A 24,845-nucleotide genomic window follows, 5' to 3' on the forward strand; every position below is an offset into this window, starting at 1 on the left:
CGCCCATCCAAGAAGATGGAGAGCAGCCACTGACACATGTACAGGGGCAAGGAGGTTTCCTTTTTCTTTAGATCGGAGCTGTTGAGGCAGGGAGATTGCTACAAACAATAGGAGAGCGAAAATGGAACACTGTTCTTAAAACAATGAGGGTAGGGTTTGCTGTATTTCAGAATCATTTTGTTCATCACGGCCCTTCCATGTCCCCAGGCACCAATGCCGTCTCCTCAGCAAGCACTGCGTCCCAGCTCCCTCCTGAGTATGAGATCAGGCATCCTGGAGGAAGCATCTCCAAGGTCTGCAGAGATGCCTGACTGTGGACAGCTGGGCTCCTTGAAGAAGGGGTCAACGCTTATGAGCAACATACATCGAGACCTCTGCTTTCTCTATAAGGTTTGTTCTAGAGCTAAGGGCAGTGGGGAGGGGGAGCAGAGAAAAAGAACAGGGATGGGGACTTCCCTGGTGGCACAGTGGTTAAGAATCCGCCTGCCGATGCAGGGGACATGGGTTGGAGCCCTGGTCCGGGAAGATCCCACATGCCGCGGAGCAACTAAGCCCGTGCGCCACAACTACTGAGCCTGCGCTCTAGGGCCCGAGAGCCACAACTACTGAGCCCACGCACCACAACTACTGAAGCCCGTGCACCTAGAGCCCATGCTCCGCAACGAGAAAGCACCGCAATGAGAAGCCCGTGCACCGCAACGAAGAGTAGCCCCCGCTCTCCGCAACTAGAGAAAGCCCGCGTGCTGCAACGAAGACCCAACACAGCCAAAAATAAATAAATAAATAAATTTATATATATATATAAAAAGAACAGGGATGGTGTACGAGGAAGGAAAGAGTGAGCCTTCGGCAAACACAAATTTAAGATACCGGGGTAAATGGGTCTACAGGTACATATTGTCAATGTAATTAAGAAGTGCAGGGAGTACTTTGGGGCACAGGAAACTTTGAGTTAAGAGGAAAAAGCGATTGCCCTTTTCAAGTTAAACTTAAGTCAATTCATAGGGGAAGGAGGTCCAGGGGCTTCTGAGCAAGGGCTGGGTCACGGATGCACCTGGCGAGCAGTTCTATCAGTGGAGCCGCCCAGGGCAGCCAACACGGCAGCACGTGTTCCAAAAGATGACGCCAAACCTGGGCCACGGGGAGGGGCTATCGTCACAACAGCCATCCAGCCCGTCGGCCTCGCTTTGCTCCAATTCCCCACCCACTCTTCCCAAGTATTTCAATCCTGGGAAGGAAGTGCCTTCCAGTCACTGGAAAAGGATATTCCCCTGGAACGTAATGGCTCTGACTCCTGCCCTAGGCCTGTGGGGCTGAGTACTGCGAGTTGGCCTCCAAGGGTCTAAGTGTCTCTAGACAAGACAAGTGTCTCCGGACAAGAAAGGGTGTCAGGACTGGTGAGAGCAAAGGAAGAGCCCAGCCCATGGAACATTCGCTAAGAGACAGCCAGTCCGGGCAGTCTCTGGGTCACCTCGTGGCTGGTCTCACTGCTGTGACCTTGCTCGCCACTCTTTCAAACTTCTACATTCACAGCTAGACCCCCAGACGTCCCATCCCCAGTTCTATGTAGTTAAGTGACAACATGCGTACACACAATCCACAGCTTTGCCTCTAAGAATGATGAAGTTTTCATATAAACCACAGAATATATTTAATTCAAATTAAACATGAAACTAGAATAATGTTCGCTCCTTATCAAGTAGCAATTACATTGTTTAAAAAAAAAAGAACAGTACATTTCCGTCTACATTCTGGCAATCCAACGAGGCCAAGGCGATCCAGTTTGCTGAGGTGACGGATCCAGCAGTCACCACCAGTGCTTGTGGCTCTGAGGCAGTTGGGTAGACACAGACCATACTTCATACAAAATGATTCTGCAGTACGTCCGAAGAAGAGGAACCTCCCTTGTGATATATAAGAACGAAAGCCCAAGTAGCAGGAAGCAGGTGACTTGTGTAATGGATGTACTTTATTAACTAGATAGTTAATGCATTGCTTTTTATTCATTCCAAATTGCTGATGGCGCTGCCTGCATTAATAGCGGTGACAGATGCTTCCTACACGTGCCTCGGCAATGATACTCTTTCCACTGCAGGTATTTCTTTTTTCTTTCTTTCTTTAAAAAAAAAATTTTTTTTTTTTTTGGCATGATTCTTTCCCATGTAAAGAAAGCCAACTTCTTCAAGACACAGGTCATTCAGCTTTAAGTGTCAGCCTCGGCTCTCTCCTCAGGCTGTCAGAAGGCCATGTCCTGCATGGTGAGGCCTTCTCTTTCCCTCCACTGAAAGTTTCTCGCTGTTTGGTCTGCGAAGATTAACGTCTGCCTGCCCCTGCTCCACTAGCCAGGATGGAAGGGGTCAAGGGCAGGGGGTGGCTTTCTTCACAGGGCGGTACTTTCTGTATCATTGTCCATATCCAACAGAATGCGGCCGGGCAGGTCTTTGCTGGCTGAGTCTGAATGCGTTTCAGGAAAGATGCTGCGAAGCGGTTCTGAAACCCTAGAATTGGTGTCTGGACAAAAACACGAGGAGACATGGTATCAATGCGCGGTAACACCCAAGAGGCCACCCGAGGAGAGGAGAAGCTGGAAAGTTTGAGAGTCAGCCCATGCACGCACACTCCCTTACTAGAGGCACCATCAGCCCTGAGAAGTTGAGTCAAGCCTTTGATACCCCAGGGGCAGCCAGCCACGTGGCACAGCCCCACCTCCTGGCTCTAGTGGTCCTTTCTGTGAGTGCACGGCAGTCCTCAGAGATGCAACCCTGGAAGGATTTGCTTGCTGTGATTGAGGAGAGGAAACCTTATTCCTACCAATGTCTCTAACACATTGACTGAAATCTCCTGACGACATCTGGGCTGCAGGAATAGCTGAGCTTCAGTGGGAAAAGTTCCCTCCTCCGAGGTTGGTGAGTGTCCTCCTGTTATTAACGCTATGCCCTCAACCTCGGCACTAGTGACATTTGGGGCCGGATCACTCTGGGCTGTGGGGCTGTCTTGTGCACTGCAGGATGTTTAGCAGCATCCCTGCCCTCAACCCACTAGATGCCGATGGCACACAGCTCTCTTTCCCACAGTGTGACAACAAAAGATGTCTCCAGACACTGCCAAATGTCCCTGGGGTGGGAGGGGGGAACAATCACTGAAGTGTAGCACCAAATCTCCTACAAATATTAATTTTCTCATCTATTTCTAATATCGGGCTGGCCAAAAAGTTCGTTCGGGTTCTTCTGTAACATGGAAAAACCCAAACGAACTTTTTGGCCAACCCAATACTTATATAACTCCAATTCCTTTTTCACGTCTTATTATGTTGTCTGGAACTCCTTCGGCAAGACAGTAAATACACGGTCCTCAAGCCATCATCCCTCGCTCCCATGCTCACAAGACACCTTAACCAATCACAGCCCTCTTCCTAGTGAGACGGTGAGCCTCAGATTCCCTCATTCATAAACAAATACTTACTGAGCACCTCCCACATTCTACCGGTGAGGACACAACAGTGAACAAGCCAGACACAGATTTAATGAAGCCTACAGCCAAGTGGGGGAGACAGGCCCTTCTGTCTTGAAGAATTTGTTTCTCTGGTAGATGTGAGTTCTAGCAAATGATGAGCCTTGTTAGGGATTTTAGGGCTGGTGGAAGAGAGAAGGGAGACGTTCAGATTTGTGGTAGTTTCACTGTGCCAGGTTAGAGCTAGTCATGTAGGGAGCACGGAGGGAGGCAGAGTGGGAGGTGGGTGTGCTGGGGTCTCCCTGTTATGCTTAAGAGCTGCTTCTCTGTACTTGCTGTGGTGTAGGTACACCGTGTCTGCCCTTGCTGGGAGCTGCTTTCGGCAGTACTTCTGCTTTACCTTCTCCTCACCCACACAGACAGAGCTGGCAAATGCAGGTGCACCCTGGGAGGCTCACTGCTTTGAGACTGCTTCCTGATCCGACACGTGCCCACAGCTCTGAGCTGCGAGATCCACTTACTTCCTGGGGCGTCCCTTTACTCTCAGTGACTCCTGGGTTGGAAGGCCCATCTGTCGAGGTTTCCTACACACCACAACCCAGAGAAACGTCTAGGTTTATGAAGGTGCCAAGGTGTCAAAGAGTTCAGGTGCTGGATGGCATTTCAGACAATTCAGGTCTTATATTTGTAAAACCAACAAGCAGGGGAGCCTCTGGGAGGCTCAGCTCTCCAACACAGCCGGCACCGGAAGGAGAAGCAGAGCCAGACTGGTTGGGCTCTGGAGCCTGGTTCTTAATCTGCAGAGGGCGTCTCCCCAGCACCCCCACCCCACCCCAGGAGGACGTATGCCCTTGGGTGAGCGGCCTGGGAGAGAAGACAGTGTCTAAGCAGATGATGGCCTGAGTCTTAAACACTCTGCTTCATCTTAGCACAAAGGAGATAAAGGTTATTTTAGAAAGTGCCTGCAGGAGCCCTTCAATATTTTTTTAAACACCTCTAAAACTTTCTGGCTATAGATTTACACAAGGCATCATTTTTCATTATATGCATTCCAAGAAGGGCTGGTCTTTGAGCATATGGCTTGGAGCTAAGTTCATATGAAAGATATTAGATTAAAAGAGGAAAAAAAAAACAAAAATAAAAACAAGAAAGCAGAGGAAGAGGCCCAGGTCACAGCCTCCGCTCACAGGCAGAATGCCACGTGGTTCACCACTGCTCTGCGGCTCTGACTGATGTAGCCTGGTTCCCTCCTTTTTTGAGTATCTTTATCCAGGAGTGGACCCTGCGAGGGTGGGAACTGGCATTCTACAATTTAGAGTATGGTCCTAGAAAGTGTGTCACTTCAGTAATTTTGAATATGTGCTTTTAGGTTGTAAACCTCCCCTCCGGAAAGGCCAAGGTTATTCTGATAGCCACTTGGACAGGTAACAGATCCAAATACCTCGTTGAAATCAAACATTTCAGGCCCGGCTGCGGGGTGAATCAGCCCCCTCCCGATCATTAAATCCTTCTCTAAACTACAGTCTGAGGGAATGACTTCCTTGCAGTCCTCATCAGGTTTCTAGGGCTGTGAGAGGCTGACTCATCTCTGGGAGACTGAGTCAACTTTTTATTATTTCAGTCAAAGGAGAGATTCTGTCCCAGTCTCACTGGATGTTTATCTTGACATGATTCTGACATCTACTTATTAAAAATAAAGTGCAAGTAGAAGCAGAAGCCACTTAAATGTCCAACTACGGGCAATAATACATCTGCTTAATGAAATATTATGCAGTCACTGAAAAACCACATTGTAACGTGGGAAAGAGCATGCGATGTAAAGTAAGATAAACCCGCAAAATCAAAGTCTGTACATGCCAAATAACTATGATGGTGCATCCCCTTGCCTTTTGGAAAAAAAAACTAGAAGGAAAAAATAAAATATGAATGGTGGACTTTTTCAATTATGGAAGGGTGATTTCTTATTGTTTCTAATTCCCCAATTTGTTTTAGTATCATACTTATTTTTAAAAATGCATTACTGGGCTTCCCTGGTGGCGCAGTGGTTGGGAGTCCGCCTGCCGATGCAGGGGACACGGGTTCGTGCCCCGGTCCGGGAAGATCCCACGTGCCGCGGAGCGGCTGGGCCCGTGAGCCATGGCCGCTGGGCTTGTGCGTCCGGAGCCTGCGCTCCGCAACGGGAGAGGCCACGACAGTGAGAGGCCCGCGTACCGCACAAAAAAAAAAAAAAAAAGCATTACTTTCATGATATAAAAGGAGTTTAATTTTAAAAATCAAAGGCTATGAGAACCAACAAAGTCCCAAGTGTCTGATGATCACTATTGTGACTCGTTCTACCACCATACAGTGGACAAATGACTCACTAAATTAATCTCAGCCTCACTAAATCAAGAACATTTTCTACTCCAGAGCACTGTCTTTTTAACCCACCACCAAGTGGCACATCAGGATCAAAATATGGATGCCTGGGCTCCAGACCTCCTGCGTCTGTGTCCCGGCATGAGTTTTTAAAATGGTGACATACAAATCTAATACCTAACTCTGTATTATCTTTTTTTTTCTCCATAGAAATGATAATAAATAGCTACCATTTACTTAGACCCCCTGCATATTAAGAACCGCACGATGCTTTCCTTATTTTATCTACTGTAATCCCTTTGAAGGTTATTCTCACAAATGTCACCATTTTACAGATCAGCCAGGTTGTGCCGTGCCATTGTTACACAGAGTGGGCTGAAATTTTAATTCAGGCTTGTCTGATTCTAGTGTGTGCTCTTTCCACTACCCCTCAAGCCTGCCCAGTACAGAAAAGACTGGAAGTTAAAGAGGTAACAAGGCCAGCCTGGTGATGACGTGTTGCATGTCTGAACACGCTTAGTATTCAGCGTACTTGGCAGCAAGCATGAACAAAGCCAGCTTCCTTTAGCACATGCACTATTAGGAGGGGTGCAAGCAGGCAGGGTTAGAGTGACCGGTTAATATCAGGCATTAGTGCACAAATATGATCATCAAGTAGCAAAAATGCTTTGGCCAATCAGGTGCCTTTTCCTTACCATTAAATATTCCAATTTCAGTTCCTACTGAATATGGCAGGTCATACATCTAAATTATTTAATAAAATGTTAAATTAGAACACTCTTGGCTAAAATCTATTACTTTAAAAACAGCAAGATGTAAACTCTTTTCCTTGCAAAGCTAAACTCCTACTGCTTTCTTTTTCTTTCTTTCTTTTTCCTACTGCTTTCTAGAGTAACAAATTAGGAAGAGATTCAAAATGACAGCAGAATCCCTCCTTTCTCTGGTGCTGGTGTTGAGCTGCCACAAATTGGCTGTCCAACCTGTTTAGCAGCAGTAATCCCCCCCACGAGTTTCTCTTAATCCCCAGGCCTTAATTCAATTTTTAAGATTAAATGCTCTGAATGAATAGCCTGTTCTCGGGAATTTGTCTGTCTAGAGTTTTCCAAGTGAAAACATGATGTCACAATAAAGGACTACCTGTCTAGGGAAGTTACATTTTTTTCTTCTTGAAATACCCAATGGCTATATCCAAGATTGCTTAAGAGCAGCATGAACAACACGAGCGTATTCATAAATTCCAAACGCTGGCCTTTTGTGTACTCCTAATGGCAATCCAGGGGATTTTAAGAAATTAAAAATTAATTCTGTAATACAAAGATAATGGCGGTGACCTGTAATTTCTTGAGTTAGGAGAATTCGAAGTGCAGATTGGTTTTAAAATATTTAGCTAATATCCTAAAGAAAAGTATTTATAATATCAAATTTCACTTATCTGACAACTGTCAAAGTACACAGCACTGCAGTGTTATAGCAGATCAATAAGCTTCTGAAATAAGTACACCCCAGGTAAACACGGTATTAAAGAGCAGACATAATTCTGGTCTGTAGTCTTTCATCTAAATAAAAGGGAAGATCTGGGAATAAAATTCTGATGTGTCACAAGTATTGAAGTGTTAAAAGGCTCAGCCTTAATTAGGGTTTAGTCACTTCACTCTGTGATTTTCACACCCAACTGGGCAACCACAGACTTTTGGGTTCATCACCTAGGAGTCAGGAAGGCGGAATCACGCCTCTGTGCCCTCCTCTGTGTTGTAAAGATCGCATTCTTGTTTTCCCCTTCTGGTATCTATAGAAAGTCTTCCTCAGACCAAAGATGTGGAAACGCCGGCTAAGTAGTCCACTGAAGGCTTAAGGCTCAGATCAGCTGATTAGAGCGGTAACGAGAGCCTTATTCCGTCTAAGTGTGGACCTAAAGGCAAGATTCAGATGAGCCTCACAGTACCTTTCAAAAAGCTCATATGGTTTAAGAAAGCAAAATGTAAGCATGCCAGAATGCAAAGAAATTTAGTGTGGGATCTTTGGAGGAAGATTTTTTTTTGGGGGGGGGGGCGGGTCCTGAGAAATTCAAACACCAAATTAAGAAGCTCCATGCAGTTAACTTGCACTTAAGAGATAAAATTAAAACTTAAAGCTCAAGACACAAGGGATGCAATTTTCCGTGCTAACTGCACCCGAGGCCTCTTTGGATGGATGCTGATGAGCCAATCAATGAGAGGGAAATCACGCTGAAAAGAGCAGAATGCTTGTGAAAGGCTTACCAAAAAGAAAGGAGACATTTCTTAGTATCTTATCTGAGCGGCTTGAAATCGGGCTTGCAATCTACAGACATCTACCTCTTGAATTCGAAGCATTTGCAGCTCAAAGTGCTTCTGATAAAAACAAAAGTGATGTCTAGAGAATGGGTGGCAGGGGGTCAGATGGCTGCTCCTGAGCACAGAGTCAAAAGCATGTGTGCAAAACACCGCTAAGCAGGAGCATTTGGAGCTGCAGGAAGCTGCTTGGGGGGGTTACAGACCTTAGTCCTGGAAACCTTCCCCACCTGTGAGGGCGCTAGGAAGGGCATCTACTGGGAAACAAACAAACCAATGTAGCTTTGTTTTTTTAAACATAAAAGCTGAACTGTCATCAGAAAAAAAGTTAACAATTTATAACACACACAAATCATGCATTATATTCCTGAAAAAAAAAAAGTTATCCCAAGAAAGACTAGTCGGTTAACCCTCATCACTTAGGGTACCAGTGTGGGGTGTATCCTTCGCTCATTTTCAGCAGAGATGTCATTCAGGACGCTTGGAGGGCCCAGAGGTATATTTTGGCTACTTCTCTAAAAATGGCTCCACTTAGGAAAATTTAAAACTACGCTGTTCTAAGATATGATTCAAAGTTCCTAATTACCATTTTAAGAAAACACACTAAAAAAAAATCTATCCATCCCATCCTTAAATCAAATAGTAAATTAGAGCACTTGGGACAGAAATTTTTAAAAGAATCATAATTAAAGAAAATGGTCATGTTCTAGACTGTCTATAAAAAAAATACCCCATTAGGTAGGTAAAATCTGTACAATCACCAATACCCAAAACAGATTTCCATGGAATTATGAGGAAATACTGATTCTTCTGTCCTTTGCCACTAGAGGCTGGCACTCTCATATGATCGTGTCCCAAATCTCCCTTCCCAGAGCATCCAATTTGGCACAAATTACGTTTTTTAAGATTATACCTGAAATGCTTCACTTTCTATGGATATTTTTACTCTTAAAAGGAAAATAAGCATTTTAATGAGGGATTCACTAAGAAATGGATGTCATGCTCAAGTTGTACAATACCTTCCACCTGGATTACTAGGTCATTATACCTAGAAAAATGTAAATGTAGATGGCTCTTAAACACATAGTGAACTTATACATCAGGGGTTGGCAAACTTCAAGGGCGAGGTAGTAACTTTGAAGGCTCTGGAAGTATATGACCTCTGAAAGGACTACACAACTCTGCTGTTTTAGCACGAAAGCCAGAAAGAATATGTCAACAACTGGGCGTAGTTGTGTTTCAATAAAACTTTATTTATAAAAACAAGCTGAGGGCCAGATCTGGCCTGCGTGGTAGTTTGCCAACCCCTGATATAAACGAAAGCCTAAATGAGGGGGAGCAGTAAAAAGCCAGGTAGAGTGGACAGGGGGAAATGTCTGAACCCACTTCCCACTTACCCGTGACTATTTTGGAGGAGGTGGGAGCTGCGATGCTGAGGCTGCCATCCCCGGCGGGGTGGGCGCCAGGAGGATGAGGGGGTGGGGGCACGCTGGGCCGGTTCCTCGGCTTTGGTACTGGTCTCGGTCTCGGCAAGGTTCCAGCGTGTGGCTGCGCGGTCTCGGGGTTACTCACCACCTGGCCGGGGTTCTGTTTTCCTAGGGGCGGAGTGCTGGGGGGCGTCGGCGTCTGGGGAGGGGTGTGGGAGGACTGCTCGAGTCCGGGCTCACCGGGCAGGGCCCCGGGGGCCGGCGGGCCCTGGCTGCCTGGCTTGGTGAGCGCTGGCGGCGGTGTGGCCTGCGTGGGGGGCTGCGGCGGCGGGTGGCTGGGGGCTTGGATCGGAGGCAGGCTGCTGGAGTATCTCCGGGGTGCGGAGAGCTGCGAGGTGGCGCAGGGCTGGCCTGGGGCCTGGCTGGGTGGCTGAGTTGGGGGAGAAGGGCTTCGGGTGGACGGCTTTGGTGACAGGCTGGGTGGATGCTGAGATGCTCCTGGAGAACTCTGGCCCCCGGGATGGCCAGGAGGCGGGTTTCCAGGTTTCGGGGGTGCTGGAGCAGGTTTTTTAACAGCTGCACGAAGGAAAAACACCTCTCAGGAAGAGCAGCACGGTGATGGCCAACGCCCCCCGGGCCAGGGCACCGAGGCTGGTGTAAGCCAGCTGAGATCAGCACCCACGCCCACTCCCAATACCACACCAGCTGATGGCACCTCACCACCATGGTCCTCCTCCCCCAAACCCACAGTCTTAGTCTAACCATGAAAAAAGCCTCTGACAAACACAAATTGAGAGACTGTCTTTAAAATGCGAGTACTCCCTAGAACTGTCAAGGCCGTGAGAAAACAAGGGAAGGTGGAGAAACCGTCACAGGCCAGAGGAGAGTAAGGAGACGTGATGACTAAATGCCCTGTGCTCTTCTGGGTGGGAGCCAGCAGGGGTTGGAAGACGGCTGTTAGAGGGAAAACCGGTGATATTTGAACAAAATGAGTTTGGTTAGTACTAATGTACCAACGTTGGTTTCTTAGCCGTGATAAATGTACTGTGGTGATGTAAGATGTTAACAGAGGAAAGTGGGTCAGGGGTATACGAGAACTCCAGACTATCTTTGCAACTTTCCCGTAAATCTAAAATTATTCCAGAATCAAAAGGTTATTTTTTAAAAGTACATTATACACATATAGGTCTTTACAGACCTGTCATTTTAAAAGCTGAATAATTAGAAAACTCAGTTAATGGAGGCCACCCCGCCTACACGGAGTCTCCGCTCAAAGCCTACTTGACAGCGACCTTCTCTCATGAGAAGAGACACAGAGAAGCAAGAGCAGCTAAGCGGTGGTGGGGTGGGGGACCCCTAAGCACGACTGGTCTGCCTGTACAGACCATGGGCCCCTTGCTCTAAGCCATCTTCTCCTAGAGGACTTGATTTTTTTTTTATAACAGAAATTCTATGAATTCCAGAATCACTTGTGCTAATAGATATATTCTAGATAAAAGTACAGATCCGGACGATCGCCTTAGATTCAGCTCTAAGGAGAGCTGAATCACATCAGTCTCCTCCCTACACCAGCTGAGATCAGCACCACTGGCGGGTGGGAATTTGGTACTGAGGATGGTAAGGTAGGTAGAAAAAACAAGTCTGGAGACTGGTTTTGGGCTGAGAGGTTGGGTGGAAAGGAGAGACTTTAGCATATTTCAAGTTCTGCTGAGATCTTACTAATCGCCTAAGGAAGGGAGAGGGAAACGAAGGGAAGAAATGAACATGTATCACTCACCTAACACATGACCAGCACCAAGTTGGGCCCTTTACATAGATTGTCTCATTTAAGTCTCACAAGCACACCGCAAAACAGGCATTGTTATATCCATTTCACGGTGCAGAAAACCAAGGCTCAGAGAGGTCAAATGTTTGTAAAAGGTCACACAGCCAGTACGGAGCAGAACAGAGGCTCACACCATGTCCTGTGGACTCCTTGGACTCTTTTTTCCCTCTTCCTTCTTCCTGCACTGCCTGGCTTCCTGCTCATAGGGGCCAGGATTCAGGAATGAAAGGAGTATAAAGTCTACTCTATTGGCCTAGAACTTCTGATCACAGAACTGGGAAGACCCAGTTTCCCACAGAAACAACCAACCAGCTGACAAAGAAATCTGGAATATTAGCCACACTCTGGATATCATAAGCAACTTGAAAAGAAAAGTTTCTAGCTCTCTGTTCTAAGTAATATTAATTATAAATTCATATTGGCTAAAAGATCATTTTTTTTTTTTTTTTTTGTGGCCTCTCCCGCTGCGGAGCACAGGCTCCAGACACACAGGCTCAGCAGCCATGGCTCATGGGCCCAGCCGCTCCACGGCATGTGGGATCTTCCCAGACCAGGGAGGGCACGAACCCATGTCCCCTGCATCAGCAGGCGGACTCTCAACCACTGCGCCACCGGGGAAGCCCTAAAAGATCATTCTTGACATTTAAGGGAGCAGAGGGAATTAGAAGAGGAAGCATGAGAGTAGCGTGATAAGGCTCAAGTCCCACATTGGCCACGTCCATCGTGGAGGCCAGGCTGGGAGCAAGGCAGGCCTTGTCTAAGGCCACCATGAAGGTGCTGGGAGGCTGAGCCAGGGTGGGGGATGGCACACAAAGGATCAAACTGAGATCTATGATTGCATGAAAAAGGAAGCAGGAAAGACTCCGAATGGGGCTACGAAGGAACCTCAACCTGAAAGCAGGGGCTCTACCTGGAATCCAGGTAGAAAAGACCTAATTTCCCTTGAGCACCAGTTGGGATACAGATGAAGGTGGTGGTGGCTCAGAGGAAAGCCTTCTTAAGATTTTTCAATAGCAAAACTGTTATTTATTCTATTTCCCCAGTCCTGGTTACAGAGGAGATATTAAAGTGATACGGACTCAGAAATATATCTTTTGCCCATTTTTCAATTGGGTTATCTGTTTTTTTGCTATTGAATTGTATGAGTTTCTTATATATGTTGGATATTAACCCCCTAACTTGACTGTGGTAATTATTTCACAATGTATACATATATTAAGTCATCACATTGTATTGTACATCTTAAAAGAAAATGCAACATGGGATTCTGGATTGATACTGGGACAGAAAGAAAACGTTACTGGAAAAACTCAGAAATCTGGTCAAAGCCTGAAGTTTAGCTAATAATATTGTATCAGTGTTAATTTCCTGATTTCAGTAGTTGTTCTGTGAGATAGTAAAATTAAGAGAAGCTCAGTGAAGACTATATGGGCATTCTCTATACTATCTTTGCAACTTTCCTTTAAGTCTAAAATTATATAAAATTCAAAAAATTTAAAAATATATATGTCATTTCATATTGAAGATTATCCATCCTCCAATAAATACAGCTGGGAGTTAAGACAGGGCACCATGGTTCACATGGAATTTAACTGGCTTTAGAAGCATTTTCAGTAAATCATGTCCCTTTCTAGACCAGAGTTTCTCAACCTCAGCAGTACTGACATGCTGGGCTAGATAGTTCTTTGTTGCTGGGGGCTGTCCTGCACATTGTAGGATGTTTACCAGCATCCCGGGCCTCTACCCGCTAGATGCCAATACCACTCCCCTCCCTGCCTGTGACAACCCAAAACGTCTCCGGACATTGCCAAATGTCCCGGATGGTGGGGGACAGCTAAATCATCCCAAGTTGTTCTAGATCTAAGAGGCACTTGGAGCTCTCAGACCACACATATTTGAGTGCCCTCTCTGTGACAGGCACAGGACAAGGGCTAGGAATACTGGAGTGCATGAGACGGGTAAAATCCCAGCTCTTTAAGAGCTACTAGGGGAGACTGGCAATACGCTAAAAAACAAATTTAAAAATTTCAGATGGAGGAAAAGGCTCTGAGAGAAATAGAGTGATGTGACAGAGAATAATTTATATGAGTGGTGGGGTTGGCAGGTGGTCATCAGTTCAGACTGGGGGTCAAGGAGGGTTCACCGGGGAAGTACTCTTTGAGCTGAGACCTGAATGATGGAGGAACCATGTGTGGAGCAGGATAGAGTGAACAGAAATAAATCCATGCCTATACAGTCAATTGATCTTCGACAGGGTACCAAGAATACACAATGGGTAAAGGATAGTTTCTTCAACAAATGATGCTGGGAAAACTGGATATCCACATGCAAAAGAATGAAACCGGACCCTTACCTTACACAATACACAAAAGTCAACTCAAAATGGATTAAACATAGGACCTGAAACTGTAAAACTCCTTGAAGAAAACACAGGGGGAAAGCTTCATAACATTTGTGTTGGCAGTGATTTCATGGATATGACCCCAAAAGCACAGGCAACAAAACAAAAATAGATGTGTGGGATTACATCAAACTAATAAGCTTTGGTACAATCAACAAAGGAAACGACAGAATGAAAAGGCAACCTACAGAATGGGAGAAAATATTTTCAAACCATGTATCTGACAAGGTGTTAATTTCCAAAATATATAAAGAACTCCTATAGCTCAATAGCAAAGAAATGAATAACCTGATTAAAAAAAAAAAGAAATTAAAAAAATTATCTATTTATTTGGCTGCACTGGATCTTAGTTGCGGCACACAGGGATCTTCATTGCTGCACGCGAGATCTTCGTTGTGGCATGCGGGATCTTTAGTTGAGACATGCAAAGTCTTAGTTGTGGCATGTGGGATCTAGTTCCCTGACCAGGGATTGAACCCAGGCCCCCTGCTTTGGGAGCACAGAGTCTTTAGCCACTGGACCACCAGGGAAGTCTCACGAACAACCTGATTTTAAAATGGCCTAAAGGGACTTCCCTGGTGGTGCACTGGTTAAGAATCCACCTGCCAATGCAGGGGACACGGGTTCGAGCCCTGGTCCAGGAAGATGCCACGTGCCGCGTAACAGCTACGTGCGTGCGCCACAACTACTGAGCCTGTGCCCTAGAGCCCGTGAGCCACAACTACTGAGCACACGTGCCACAACTACTGAAGCCTGCGTGCCTAGAGCCTGTGCTCCACAACAAGAGAAGCCACCGCAGGGAGAAGGCCTCACACCACAACAAAGAGTGGCCCCTGCTCACCACGACTAGAGAAAGCCCGCGTGCAGCAACGAAGACCCAACACAGCCAAAAATAAATAAATAAATAAAATAAAATGGACTAAAGACTTGAATAGACATTTCTCTAAAGATGACATAAAAATGGCCATCAGGCATATAAAAAGGTGCTCAACATCACTAACCATCAGGAAAATGCAAATCAAACCCAAAAACGACATATTACCTCACATCTGCTAGAATGGCTAATATAAAAAAAAAGACAGCAAGTGCTGGTGAGAATATGGAGAAACTGGAACTCCCATACACTATTTGTGGGAATGTAAATTGGTACAGCCATTATGGAAAACAGTATGGAGGCTCCTAAAAAAAATTAAAAATAGAACTACCATATTGATTCAGGAATCCCATTTCTGGGTATTTATCCAAAAGAACTGAAATCAGGATCCTGAAGAGATTATTTGCACATCCATGGTCACTGAAGCATCATTATTCACAATAGCCAAGACATGGAAACAACCCATATGCCCATTGACAGATGACTGGATTTAAAAAATGTGGTGTATATATAAAATGGAATATTATTTAGCCTTAAAAAGGAAGGAAATTCTGTCATATATATAACAACATGGACAAACCTTAAAGACATGTGAAATAAGCCAGTCACAGAAGGACAAATACTGCACGATTCCACTTACATGAAGCATCTAAAATAGTCACACTCTTAGAATCAGAGAGTGGAATGGGGGCTGCCAGGGGCTGGGGGTATACAGGAGAGGTGGGGAGTGATGGAGAGCTGGTATTCAACAGGCATAAGGCTTCAATTATGTCAGGCAGCTCTACCTCATTGGGCCTACAGTACAATACTGTACTGTACACTTAAGAGCACAGTACTGGGTACTGTACACAAATATTTAAGAGGGTCGATCTCATGTTGTGTTCTTACCCCGATAAAATAAAAAAGAAGAAACCAAGTGAAGACGTGGGACAGAACGTTCTGTAAGAGAACACGTGTGGAAGCTCTAAAGAGGGAATAAGGTTAGTGCACTGAGGGGCAGAGTGCAGACCAGCGAGGCTGAAGTGAGTGAGGGTGCAGGGGAAGAGCTGGGCTCACAGGTGGCCCGGCCAGACCACGTGGCCAGGCCACGCAGGGTGCGTGGTGGGAGGTCTGCATGGAAGGCACTGGAGAGCTTCAGCCAGGATGACACGCTCTGCTTTGTGTTTTAAAGCCACCCCCTGCTGGAGGGCATTATGCTGCGTGAAATAAGTCAGAGAGAAAGACAAATCCTATGTGATGTCATTTATGTGTGGAATCTAAAAAATACAACAAACTAGTGAATAAAACAGAAAAGAAGTGGACTCACAGATATAGGGAATGTACCAGTGGGGAGAGGGAAGGGGGAAGGTGCAAGATAGGAGTAGGGAAAAAAAAAGGAGAGTTATTATGGGATTATATGAAATCATTTGTGTGAAACTTTTGAAAATTGTAAAGCAATATAGAATTTAAAGAATCCTTCATTCAATTAAAAAAAGAGGGCTTCCCTGGTGGCGCAGTGGTTGAGAGTCCGCCTGCCGACCGGGGTTCGTGCCCCGGTCCGGGAAGACCCCACATGCTGCGGAGCGGCTGGGCCCGTGAGCCATGGCCGCTGAGCCTGCGCGTCCAGAGCCTGTGCTACGCAACGGGAGAGGCCACAGCAGTGAGAGGCCCACGTACCGCAGAAAAGAAAGAAAGAAAGAAAGAAAGAAAAAACAGCCATTTCCCTGGCTGCTAGGTGGAGGACCACGAGGGCGTAAGTGGGAGCAGTTCAGATTACATGTGAATAGGGAACTAGAAGGCCCTGATCCCAATCCAGAGGGCACGAGTGCTCCCAGACTCACGAAGCCTGGCTGGGACACAGGCCAGGCTGTGGCAGTTCCAAAACAGAGCGAGGGCTTGGAGCACCAGATTCCTGGAAAGTGGGGGGCATTTCTGGAGAAATGACTGTTTGTTAAGCTTTGTAGCTTGAACATATTCTTAAATGTCTGCTTTTCTGTTCTCCATTTTTCCATCTCCCTTTAATGATTCTTTTCCTTAACAAATGGTTTTTCTGCTTGCCATTTTATAACACACATGGAACCATCGGAACAAGCTTCTCAACCTGACCCCTGCACCGACCCAGGAAGGTTTGCACATCCCTCCCCAAGGGTGCAGAGTAAAGGTGGTGACTTACCTCGGCGCACCGTGTGAGGGCTTGGGCCGGCGGAATTGTGCGTAGGGCCCACAGAGAGCTGATGGGAGCCGGCAGTGGCCTGGGCCTGGCTTTGGCCAGGGGCCGCCTGACTGCTGTTTCTCCCGGGTGCAGGTGCAGCCGCAGGATCCTTGGGCTTTGGAGGACTAAGGGAAGCAGAAGCCAAGTTAGATGTCAGGCATTCCCAGCTATAAAAGCTAAACATGCTGTAAAATATCAAATTCCAGCTAGAGTTTTCACTGCAGCGGGCAAGGAGGTGATCTGAAAGTTTAAACAGCTCACACTGGGTCTGTGAAGCTAATATTTGGTGCCACACAGGACCACATATTTTCTGAGACTCATGGCATCAGACTATCTTCCAACTACTCTGCCACTTTAAATATCATGATAGAGGCCATTTCAAGTTCTAGTGTGCTTGCACTCAACTTGGGCAGTATTTAAACACATGAAAGGGTTTTTGGGCTTCAGAATAATGCGATTTTGCCATATACATTGCACAAAACTAAGCAAATGCAATAGCAAGATACTAACACTGCTCTAAATTATGAAGCACTCAATTATTATCAATAATTTGGACTTCAGGAAAGAGAAACTCCGAGAGGCTAAATGATTGCTCAGGGCCCAGCATTGGTTAATACTGGGGTAGGGATCAGAGCTCAGGCTTCCTAATTCCTGGCTCAGAACTTTTTTTTTTAAGTTTTTAAAAATTTATTTATTTATTTATTTTGGCTGTGTTGGGTCTTCGTTTCTGTGCGAGGGCTTTCTCTAGTTGCGGCAAGCGGGGGCCACTCTTCATCGCGGTGCGCGGGCCTCTCAGTGTTGCGGCCTCTCTTGTTGCGGAGCACAAGCTCCAGACACGCAGGCTCAGTAGTTGTGGCTCACGGGCTTAGTTGCTTCGCGGCATGTGGGATCTTCCCAGACCAGGGTCCGAACCCGTGTCCCTGCATTGTCAGGCAGATTCTCAACCACTTGTGCCACCAGGGAAGCCCTGGCTCAGAACTTTTTATACTGAACTTTATAGCTACAATTTGTCAAAGTCACCAAAGAGTAAATGGCGTTAGTGAGATGTACACAAAAATATCTACAGAGCAAAAGAAACAAAGAGCAAATTGATAACTGACGTTCTATTTGTCCTTCTGCAGTGAAGACTAATTATTATCTTAAATAATATATTTAGCCTTGATTAAACAAATTGAATGCTACAGGTAAATGAAAATGTGTAAGAGTTTGCTAAGACTTTTTTTTCTCCAAGAAAAAGATTTAAGCCCAAACGAATACATGTGTGGTAGCAGTTACAGAAAGACCAACGTGGAGCTTACGACGTGCACGTGAAGCACTAGGGAGTCTGAAGCCTTAGATATTTTTAACCAAAAAAGTGAATTTCCTCAAATTATGTGGGTAGAAAGGTATTCAGGAATGCACGAAGTCCTCAGAGTTCTGCTATAAGGATTTAACGAGATTCCAATCTCCTAAGCAGCTAGCTTCACACAGCATGAGGCACTCTCTCTCCACCCAAAGAAGAGGTGAGGGAGTTCTCCCAAGGCAGTCACCTCTGGGCGGAAAACAAGTACACGATTAACAGGCCATCCTTGTTTTATCATTTATTTTACTTTATATGTAATCCTTTAGTGCTTTATAGGTGGCCAAGGTGGACCAAATGCAATAAAAATGTTAGCACGTACTAGAGGGGCTCATCTTTTACACGCTGCACGACCCGAGATACCACCTGAAGTGGCCTCTGGTGGTCATCTGCCTGGGTCAGAGTGGAGAACTGAATTTGTGCAAATAAAGGTCTCGACTTCAAAGGTATTTTTCCTTAAAGTTGCTCTATATTCTTAGTCCACTCCAGGTGGTTAACCAAAAGGTGAAGCAACAAAAGAGCTTTTTAAGAAAACCTATCATCATATTTTCTACCTTGTACTCATGTATCACCTGCCCTATAGGACTGAAAGCCAGGGGGTTGGGGGGATGCTCAGTATAGCAGAGACAGCACATATTATTCAGTAAATCTGATTGGATGGATGGATGGATGGATGAATGATGGATAAATGGATGGACGGATGAATGAATGGGTGAGTGAGTGCCAGGAATATAACTTCACTAACTTGTTGCATTCAAATGTTTACTAGTTAGCATACTGAATGACAACAAGCAAACGGTACACGAACAACGAGTACACATCAAACAGGTAAGAGAGGCTTATAAGACTGCTAGACACTCATCGGCTTCTGGCTCCCAGCCCCAAAGCAGTATGGTAAAGAATGCAAACAAATGTTGCTTTCTTTTGAAAACAGGAAAGGAAGCAAGCAATTTGCAGTCTTTTTTCCCATCCTTTGCCAACCGGAGGAGTGAAGGCAAAGCTGGTTCACGCCATGCCTAGTGATCCTTGGGGCATGGAGGCCATGCCCACAGGCCAGCGCCTGCAAGAAGGCTGGGGTGTCTGGCACCCACTGCCAGCAGATGCTGGCCTCCTTACCTGCTGTCGCCCGGGCTGGGCCCCTGCTCCAGTATGCCCGCAGAGGAGGGGACAGCCCCACCCCCTGTGCTGCTTTCGGCCCTAGAGCTCTGGGGAGGGGGCTCTGGGCCCGCTGGAGCCAAGGTGCTGCCATCTGTGGGCGGGAGTGGCGGCTGGAAAGCAGGGGATATGTGCTTTCTATTTAGGGTGCCACCCCTCCGGTGAGCCTGGAAGTCCATAAGCTTCACACCAAAGCTACACAGAGAGAAGAAACAGTCAACAACACACCATGCAAGCCGACTACTGACACAGAAGCCCATTGGTCCTCGCGTGTAAAACTCCACATGCAGGGACAGCCACCCAAGTTGCCCAGCATGCAATGAAGCGGCAAGGACCAGATTAATGGTCACTCCTGTTACCCAGGCAAGCAACTCAAGTGGGCTTTAAACTTGGACCTGGTACCCATCGATGCCCTTTCTCAAAGTGGGTATGGGCAGCTGAAAGCAAACGGGCAGGCTTCATCTTGAGTAAGTGACATCATGTTTGTGTTTTTATTTCCATAGTACGATGTACAAGGCGATTATCTCGAACCTCTGTGTTTGGGCATCAAGGTGGAAGCTGAGTGCAGAAGTGCCACCAGTGGCAACGTAAGGCTGTCACATCGCACTGCCTCTTAAGCTGAGACGTACAAACACTGGTCTATGCGTATGCAAAGAATGCATCTGAAAGGATGTGTAGGATTGGAAAAATAGTTGCTTTTGGGAAGGGGATGGTGGTTGGAGGACAGGTTAGAAGGGATATTCACTTTTCACTGAAGCCCACTGGTGTATGAACTTTAACACTTTTTTCCAGTTCAAAAAATAAAAAGACACATGGCTCCCTGAGCTTGTGGCTGCTGGGTCAGTTGGCGGGGGGGAATCCATCCAGGAAGATGGCTAAGAACTGTTTATTGTGTGCTAACTAGACCCATAACATTCCATTTTGTAACTTAAAATACATAAAGGCTAATTCTGTGGAGGACAGAATTTGTCATCAGGAAGCACTTCTGAATGTGGGAATGTGGGTTCAGAGAAGTGACAGAATAGAAAAGTAAAGCTTTTTCCTTTTCTATGGGCTTAAAAAAAAAAAAAAAAGGCAAAACAGAAAACAGACCACACTATAAGTTTGGGCAATTAGAATAAGAGCTTGCTGTTTAGTTTTAATGTAAAACTACTTTCAGTAACATTATTGCACGTATGCGAGAAAAGCACACGACTTCTAATTCAGCATTATTGGTGAACACAGTGGCACTTCAGCACACATGTCGGATAGATAGGCATCTGAAGGCAAAAATCCCAAATAGCCTTAACCTTTGAAAATCCCACAAATCACCCAAGGAGCCTAGCAACAGAGACTAGTACTGGTTCTCACTAGTCCAACACAGGCTTTTCTTTTGATTCCAGAATTGACAAACACTGAGGTTTCTATGGTTGGCTTCCAATGAGGGGCCAGGTTATACAAAGAATGTATGTCTTCAGACACCAACTCGCACATGTCACTGTGAGAGATGGGTTGTTCTCACATTCACTCCTGGACAGACGTCCACAATACCTAACTTTTTTTTTTTCTTTTTCTTTCTTTTTCCCCAACCAAGTGCATTTAGGTGAATTTGTAACATGTGTGTGATGCTACTGTGTAGGGCTTATCAGAGACCACCAAGTAAAGCTCGGATGCGTCAGGTATGATTGTTAACTGACAAGCTACACGCCTACTTTGGGGTCAGATTAATGTTTGGAATGGACTAAAGCAGAATTCCTGAAACTAGCTGGACTCTAACAGGCCTGGGTGCAGGCTACTCCCCAATGGCAAGGCTACTGAGGCAGGACCAGGGACGGTGGGCCCACCGACTCCTCTCCGAGCCATCGACCGCTGGTGTGAAAGTCAATAGCTCTGCACACACCTCTCCTTCTTCACCAGGTCCCCCTCCATCACCGCCATGCTGGCAGGCCGCTTCCTCTCCAGGGTCCCCGAGTCGACAGGGTCATTTCCAGTGTGGGATGAGTGATTGGAATTTGGGGTGGTGAGAGGTACGAATGCTTCTGATACATTAAATTCCACCTCTGCCAGAAGAAAGAAACAAGTGTATATGAGACACAGGGCACAGGGGTTGAGGGAGCTTGAGGACACCCCACTGGAACAGGAGCCTCATTCTTCCATCCAGAAGCCCTCACTATTTCACAGGTGGAAGCCCCGGGCACTCTCACCTTCCTAAAGGACAGTTTACCAAACCAGGGTGGCGGGTAAAATAAGAAAACCAGAAATAGGGGAGGGGGTATGACTCAGAATCCAAGTCACACAACTCCCCTGCTTTCCTTTCTGTTAAAAAAAAAAAAAACCATGGAATACAGAAGAGGAATGTGAGCATGGGTTATACTCATCTGAATCATAAAAAATAAGATATTTACAGCTTGATATTAAATAGAAATAAAAGGCAACATCAATTCCATACTGCCTATAGCAGATTTTGAAGACTCGTTTTCTCGAAGGAAATCTTGGACAGAATGACGATATTCATTCATCCATCACACATTTACTGCACAACCTTACATGAGTGGGGCGTGATTCTCGACGGTGAAAGTCAGTGGTAAAGAAAAGATGAGCGTGCCCTGGCCTCATGGAGCTTACACGCCAGAGGATGACAGCAGGGCTGCTCTGGGCGAAGCTGGGGTGGGAGGTCCAGACTCCCAGCACTTGCCCAACCAGTACCCGCAAAGGGAGCCGCGGAAGCTCTGAGGATCCCTGCATATTTAGTGTCACCTCTTCTATAAAGCAATCCCCGGCACTTTGGGCCCAGCATGAGTTGTCAACTCATTCCCCATCCATCTTCCTTCTAATGTGCCATGTGTTACAATTTCTCTGATGATGAAGCCTCCTTCTCCAGTGACCAAGTTCCTCCAGGGAAGACAGCATGTCTTCTTACCAGCAAACATATGCGCCTAGGGAGTGTTCAGTATACACTGGCTGAATGAATGACTCCATGTTAAGTGAAACAAAGTGAAATACACAGTAATGTGGTTACTGCTTTGTCAAAATATGAATGCAAATAGTCTAAAAAGAAACGTGAAAAAGTGAAGCCAATTATGTAATCATGAAGGGATTACTGAAGTATCTGCTTCTTCAAAAAGATTTTTTATACTATTGTTGTATATTATTGTGCTTTTGGAGTCAGTGAACTCCGAGTGGCAGTTACCTTCGGGGAAGAACCAGTTGGCATGCTGAATGATGGGTTCAATGACAGCAACCACGTGGACGGATGTGGCCGCTGCCATTTCGGCTAGCGTTCTGCAAAGGAAGTTCACAAAGTTAAAACACCTCCCCTAGGCAGCCTCTGATTTCTGCAGGTTGGGTCAGGGCAATTCAATTTTTTTTTTTTTTTTTGTGGTACGCGGGCCTCTCACTGTTGTGGCTTCTCCCGTTGCGGAGCACAGGCTCCGGACGCGCAGGCTCAGCGGCCATGGCTCACGGGCCCAGCCGCTCTGCGGCATGTGGGATCTTCCCGGACCGGGGCACGAACCTGTGTCCCCTGCTTCCGCAGGCGGACTCTCAACCACTGCGCCACCAGGGAAGCCCCAATTCAATTTTTTATATCAAAAGGATAAAACATTTAAGTACGAATGCAAAAATTAAATGCACAAGGCCCTGGCCTAGGGGTGTGGCAGTGATCACCCAGGAAGAAAAATTGCCCTGACTCGGCTGTCACTTCCTAGTCTGTGTTGTGATAACAACTAGGTGTAAGTCAGTGACCAACAGTGTGTCAAAATGCTGGTTTTCAGTTGTTTGGGGACAGGGTTGCATTTACCCACTGGCACAGTCCTTCCCCTGGGAGTCATCTTCTAAGTCTCCAGATTACCACAAACCCATTCTGCCTAGAATGCAGCCAAGCGTATGCAGTGTTTCAGGGTGCCTCTCATCATCAGAAGACCTGGACCCCCGCATTTACACATATTATTAAGGCTGTCACGCACGTATGTGGACTGGTCCCAAGATGCATGTCCAGAAGCTGACTGTGTCCGAATACCCAGGGCCCACAAGGAAGAAAACAAAGAAGAATCGTTCCTGCTGTTGAGGGGCTCATATCCAGTTCAGAGTCAGAACACGGGAAAGCAGACAAGCTGCAAGGGCCTGACATTTACTGAGCACCTACCACGTTCAGAGCCTCGGATTCCTCCCTGCATTTAATTTTTACAACATGGCGACTGTTCTGAGGCCTTATAAATGAAGACACTGAATCCCTGATAGGCTGGATCCCACACCTGACTGCCCCAAACCTATCTCCCCGCCTCATTTTATCACTCTGACCTCTCTTTCTATTGGGGAGAACATTTTCACCCCAATTTCCAACCAGGTGAAAGTTCTAGCTCCTTTTAAATTCCAGCTTAAAATGCAAGCTTTGCCTGTAAATTACCCTCCCCACCTGTTCACACTTCCCTCTGGCCATCTGGATTCTGATCCCTCCCGTACCTTAGAACCTTCGAACTGGGGAGGAACGGTCCACTCGTGTTCTTTGCAAACTTTTCTTTTTGAGGAGGTACTGTTTGTCTACTGATTTCAAGACCTTTTTATATATCTGGATATTTTCTGAGGAACTCCTAGTTTGTGAATTGCCATTTATTTAAGGAGCTTTCTGACTTACAGAAGTTTCTAGCTGTTATAGAGCTAAATCTATTTGTTTTCAGAACTGATTTTGTTTATAAAATTCGTTTATATCCCAAAAGCTAATAAATATTTACCTGCCGTGTTTATGTTTATTTATTTATTTTTTAACCTGCCATATTTATGACATCACTCTTTATATTTACCTCTTTGGTCTTCCTGGAATTTATTTGCTATAAGATGTGACGTACTATGTAGTTAGCTTTTATATCCACTTACCTTTCATTTGCTTTATGACATTGGATCTTTGTAAAGAATCTTATAAATACTTTCTGAAACAAGAGTGAGCATACATGAGGGAATGAATGAATTAAAGATAGAAAGATTTTGATTCAGAAAGTCCCTGCATTTTTTGATGGAAATCTGAACCGCTCATGATTTTACAAAGCTGAACAGCAGTGACGGGGGGCGGGGGGGCAGGGAAGGGTGGTGAAGCTTAAGGACAGACCCTGTGGGCCCCACCATTTCCCTGCTGTGCAACCTTAAGCAAATTATTCGTCCTCTCTAAGCCTCAGAATCCTCACCTGCAAAAGTGAGGACAAAAGCACCAACTCCAAAAGACAACTTGTGAGGATTAAACGGATCATCATAATGCCACCAAACAGAGCAGACAACAACGTGAGCGATTTCCCAGACGCTTTCTAGCTGACCTCCCTGATCCCTCTCCTCCGGTCAATCTACAGCTCTCAATGCCAACAAATTATCTTTCTAAATGCAATTTGATCAAGTCATTCTGCTGAGAAACTCTGATGCTCCCTTCCCCCCCATGACCCGTAAAATAAGTTCCTAACATCTCAGCAAGATACGTGAGGCCCTTCCTAACCAGGGTCCAGCTCCTCCATAAACCTCAGCCACAGCCTCATGGCCCCTGTGCTCAAGTTACA

The 24,845-nt window shown here is 46.0% G+C and overlaps 1 protein-coding gene across 8 annotated transcripts in view; it reads right to left on the reverse strand.

The window, feature by feature from the left end:
• Positions 1–772: 772 nt before the first annotated feature.
• The window catches only part of ARHGAP17 (Rho GTPase activating protein 17), a 91,166-nt gene continuing 67,093 nt past the window's right edge, over positions 773–24,845 (reverse strand). For 2 of the 8 annotated variants that reach the window (XR_004345608.1, XR_004345610.1), the window contains 6 exons: positions 22,499–22,590; positions 21,209–21,368; positions 19,291–19,524; positions 16,797–16,960; positions 6,504–10,120; positions 773–2,511 (listed from right to left, as the gene is read on the reverse strand). Coding sequence is in view for 5 of the 8 variants with exons in the window: in XM_032603808.1 (XP_032459699.1) it covers positions 2,381–2,511; positions 9,515–10,120; positions 16,797–16,960; positions 19,291–19,524; positions 21,209–21,368; positions 22,499–22,590 (1,387 nt within the window). In the remaining 3 variants the exon portion in view is untranslated. The remainder of the gene's footprint in view (positions 2,512–6,503; positions 10,121–16,796; positions 16,961–19,290; positions 19,525–21,208; positions 21,369–22,498; positions 22,591–24,845) is intronic. The other 6 variants (XR_004345609.1, XM_032603810.1, XM_032603809.1 and 3 more) reach the window with 6 other exon arrangements.

Source organism: Phocoena sinus, chromosome 15, assembly GCF_008692025.1.
Source record: "Phocoena sinus isolate mPhoSin1 chromosome 15, mPhoSin1.pri, whole genome shotgun sequence".
NCBI classification, from domain to species: Eukaryota; Metazoa; Chordata; class Mammalia; order Artiodactyla; family Phocoenidae; genus Phocoena; species Phocoena sinus.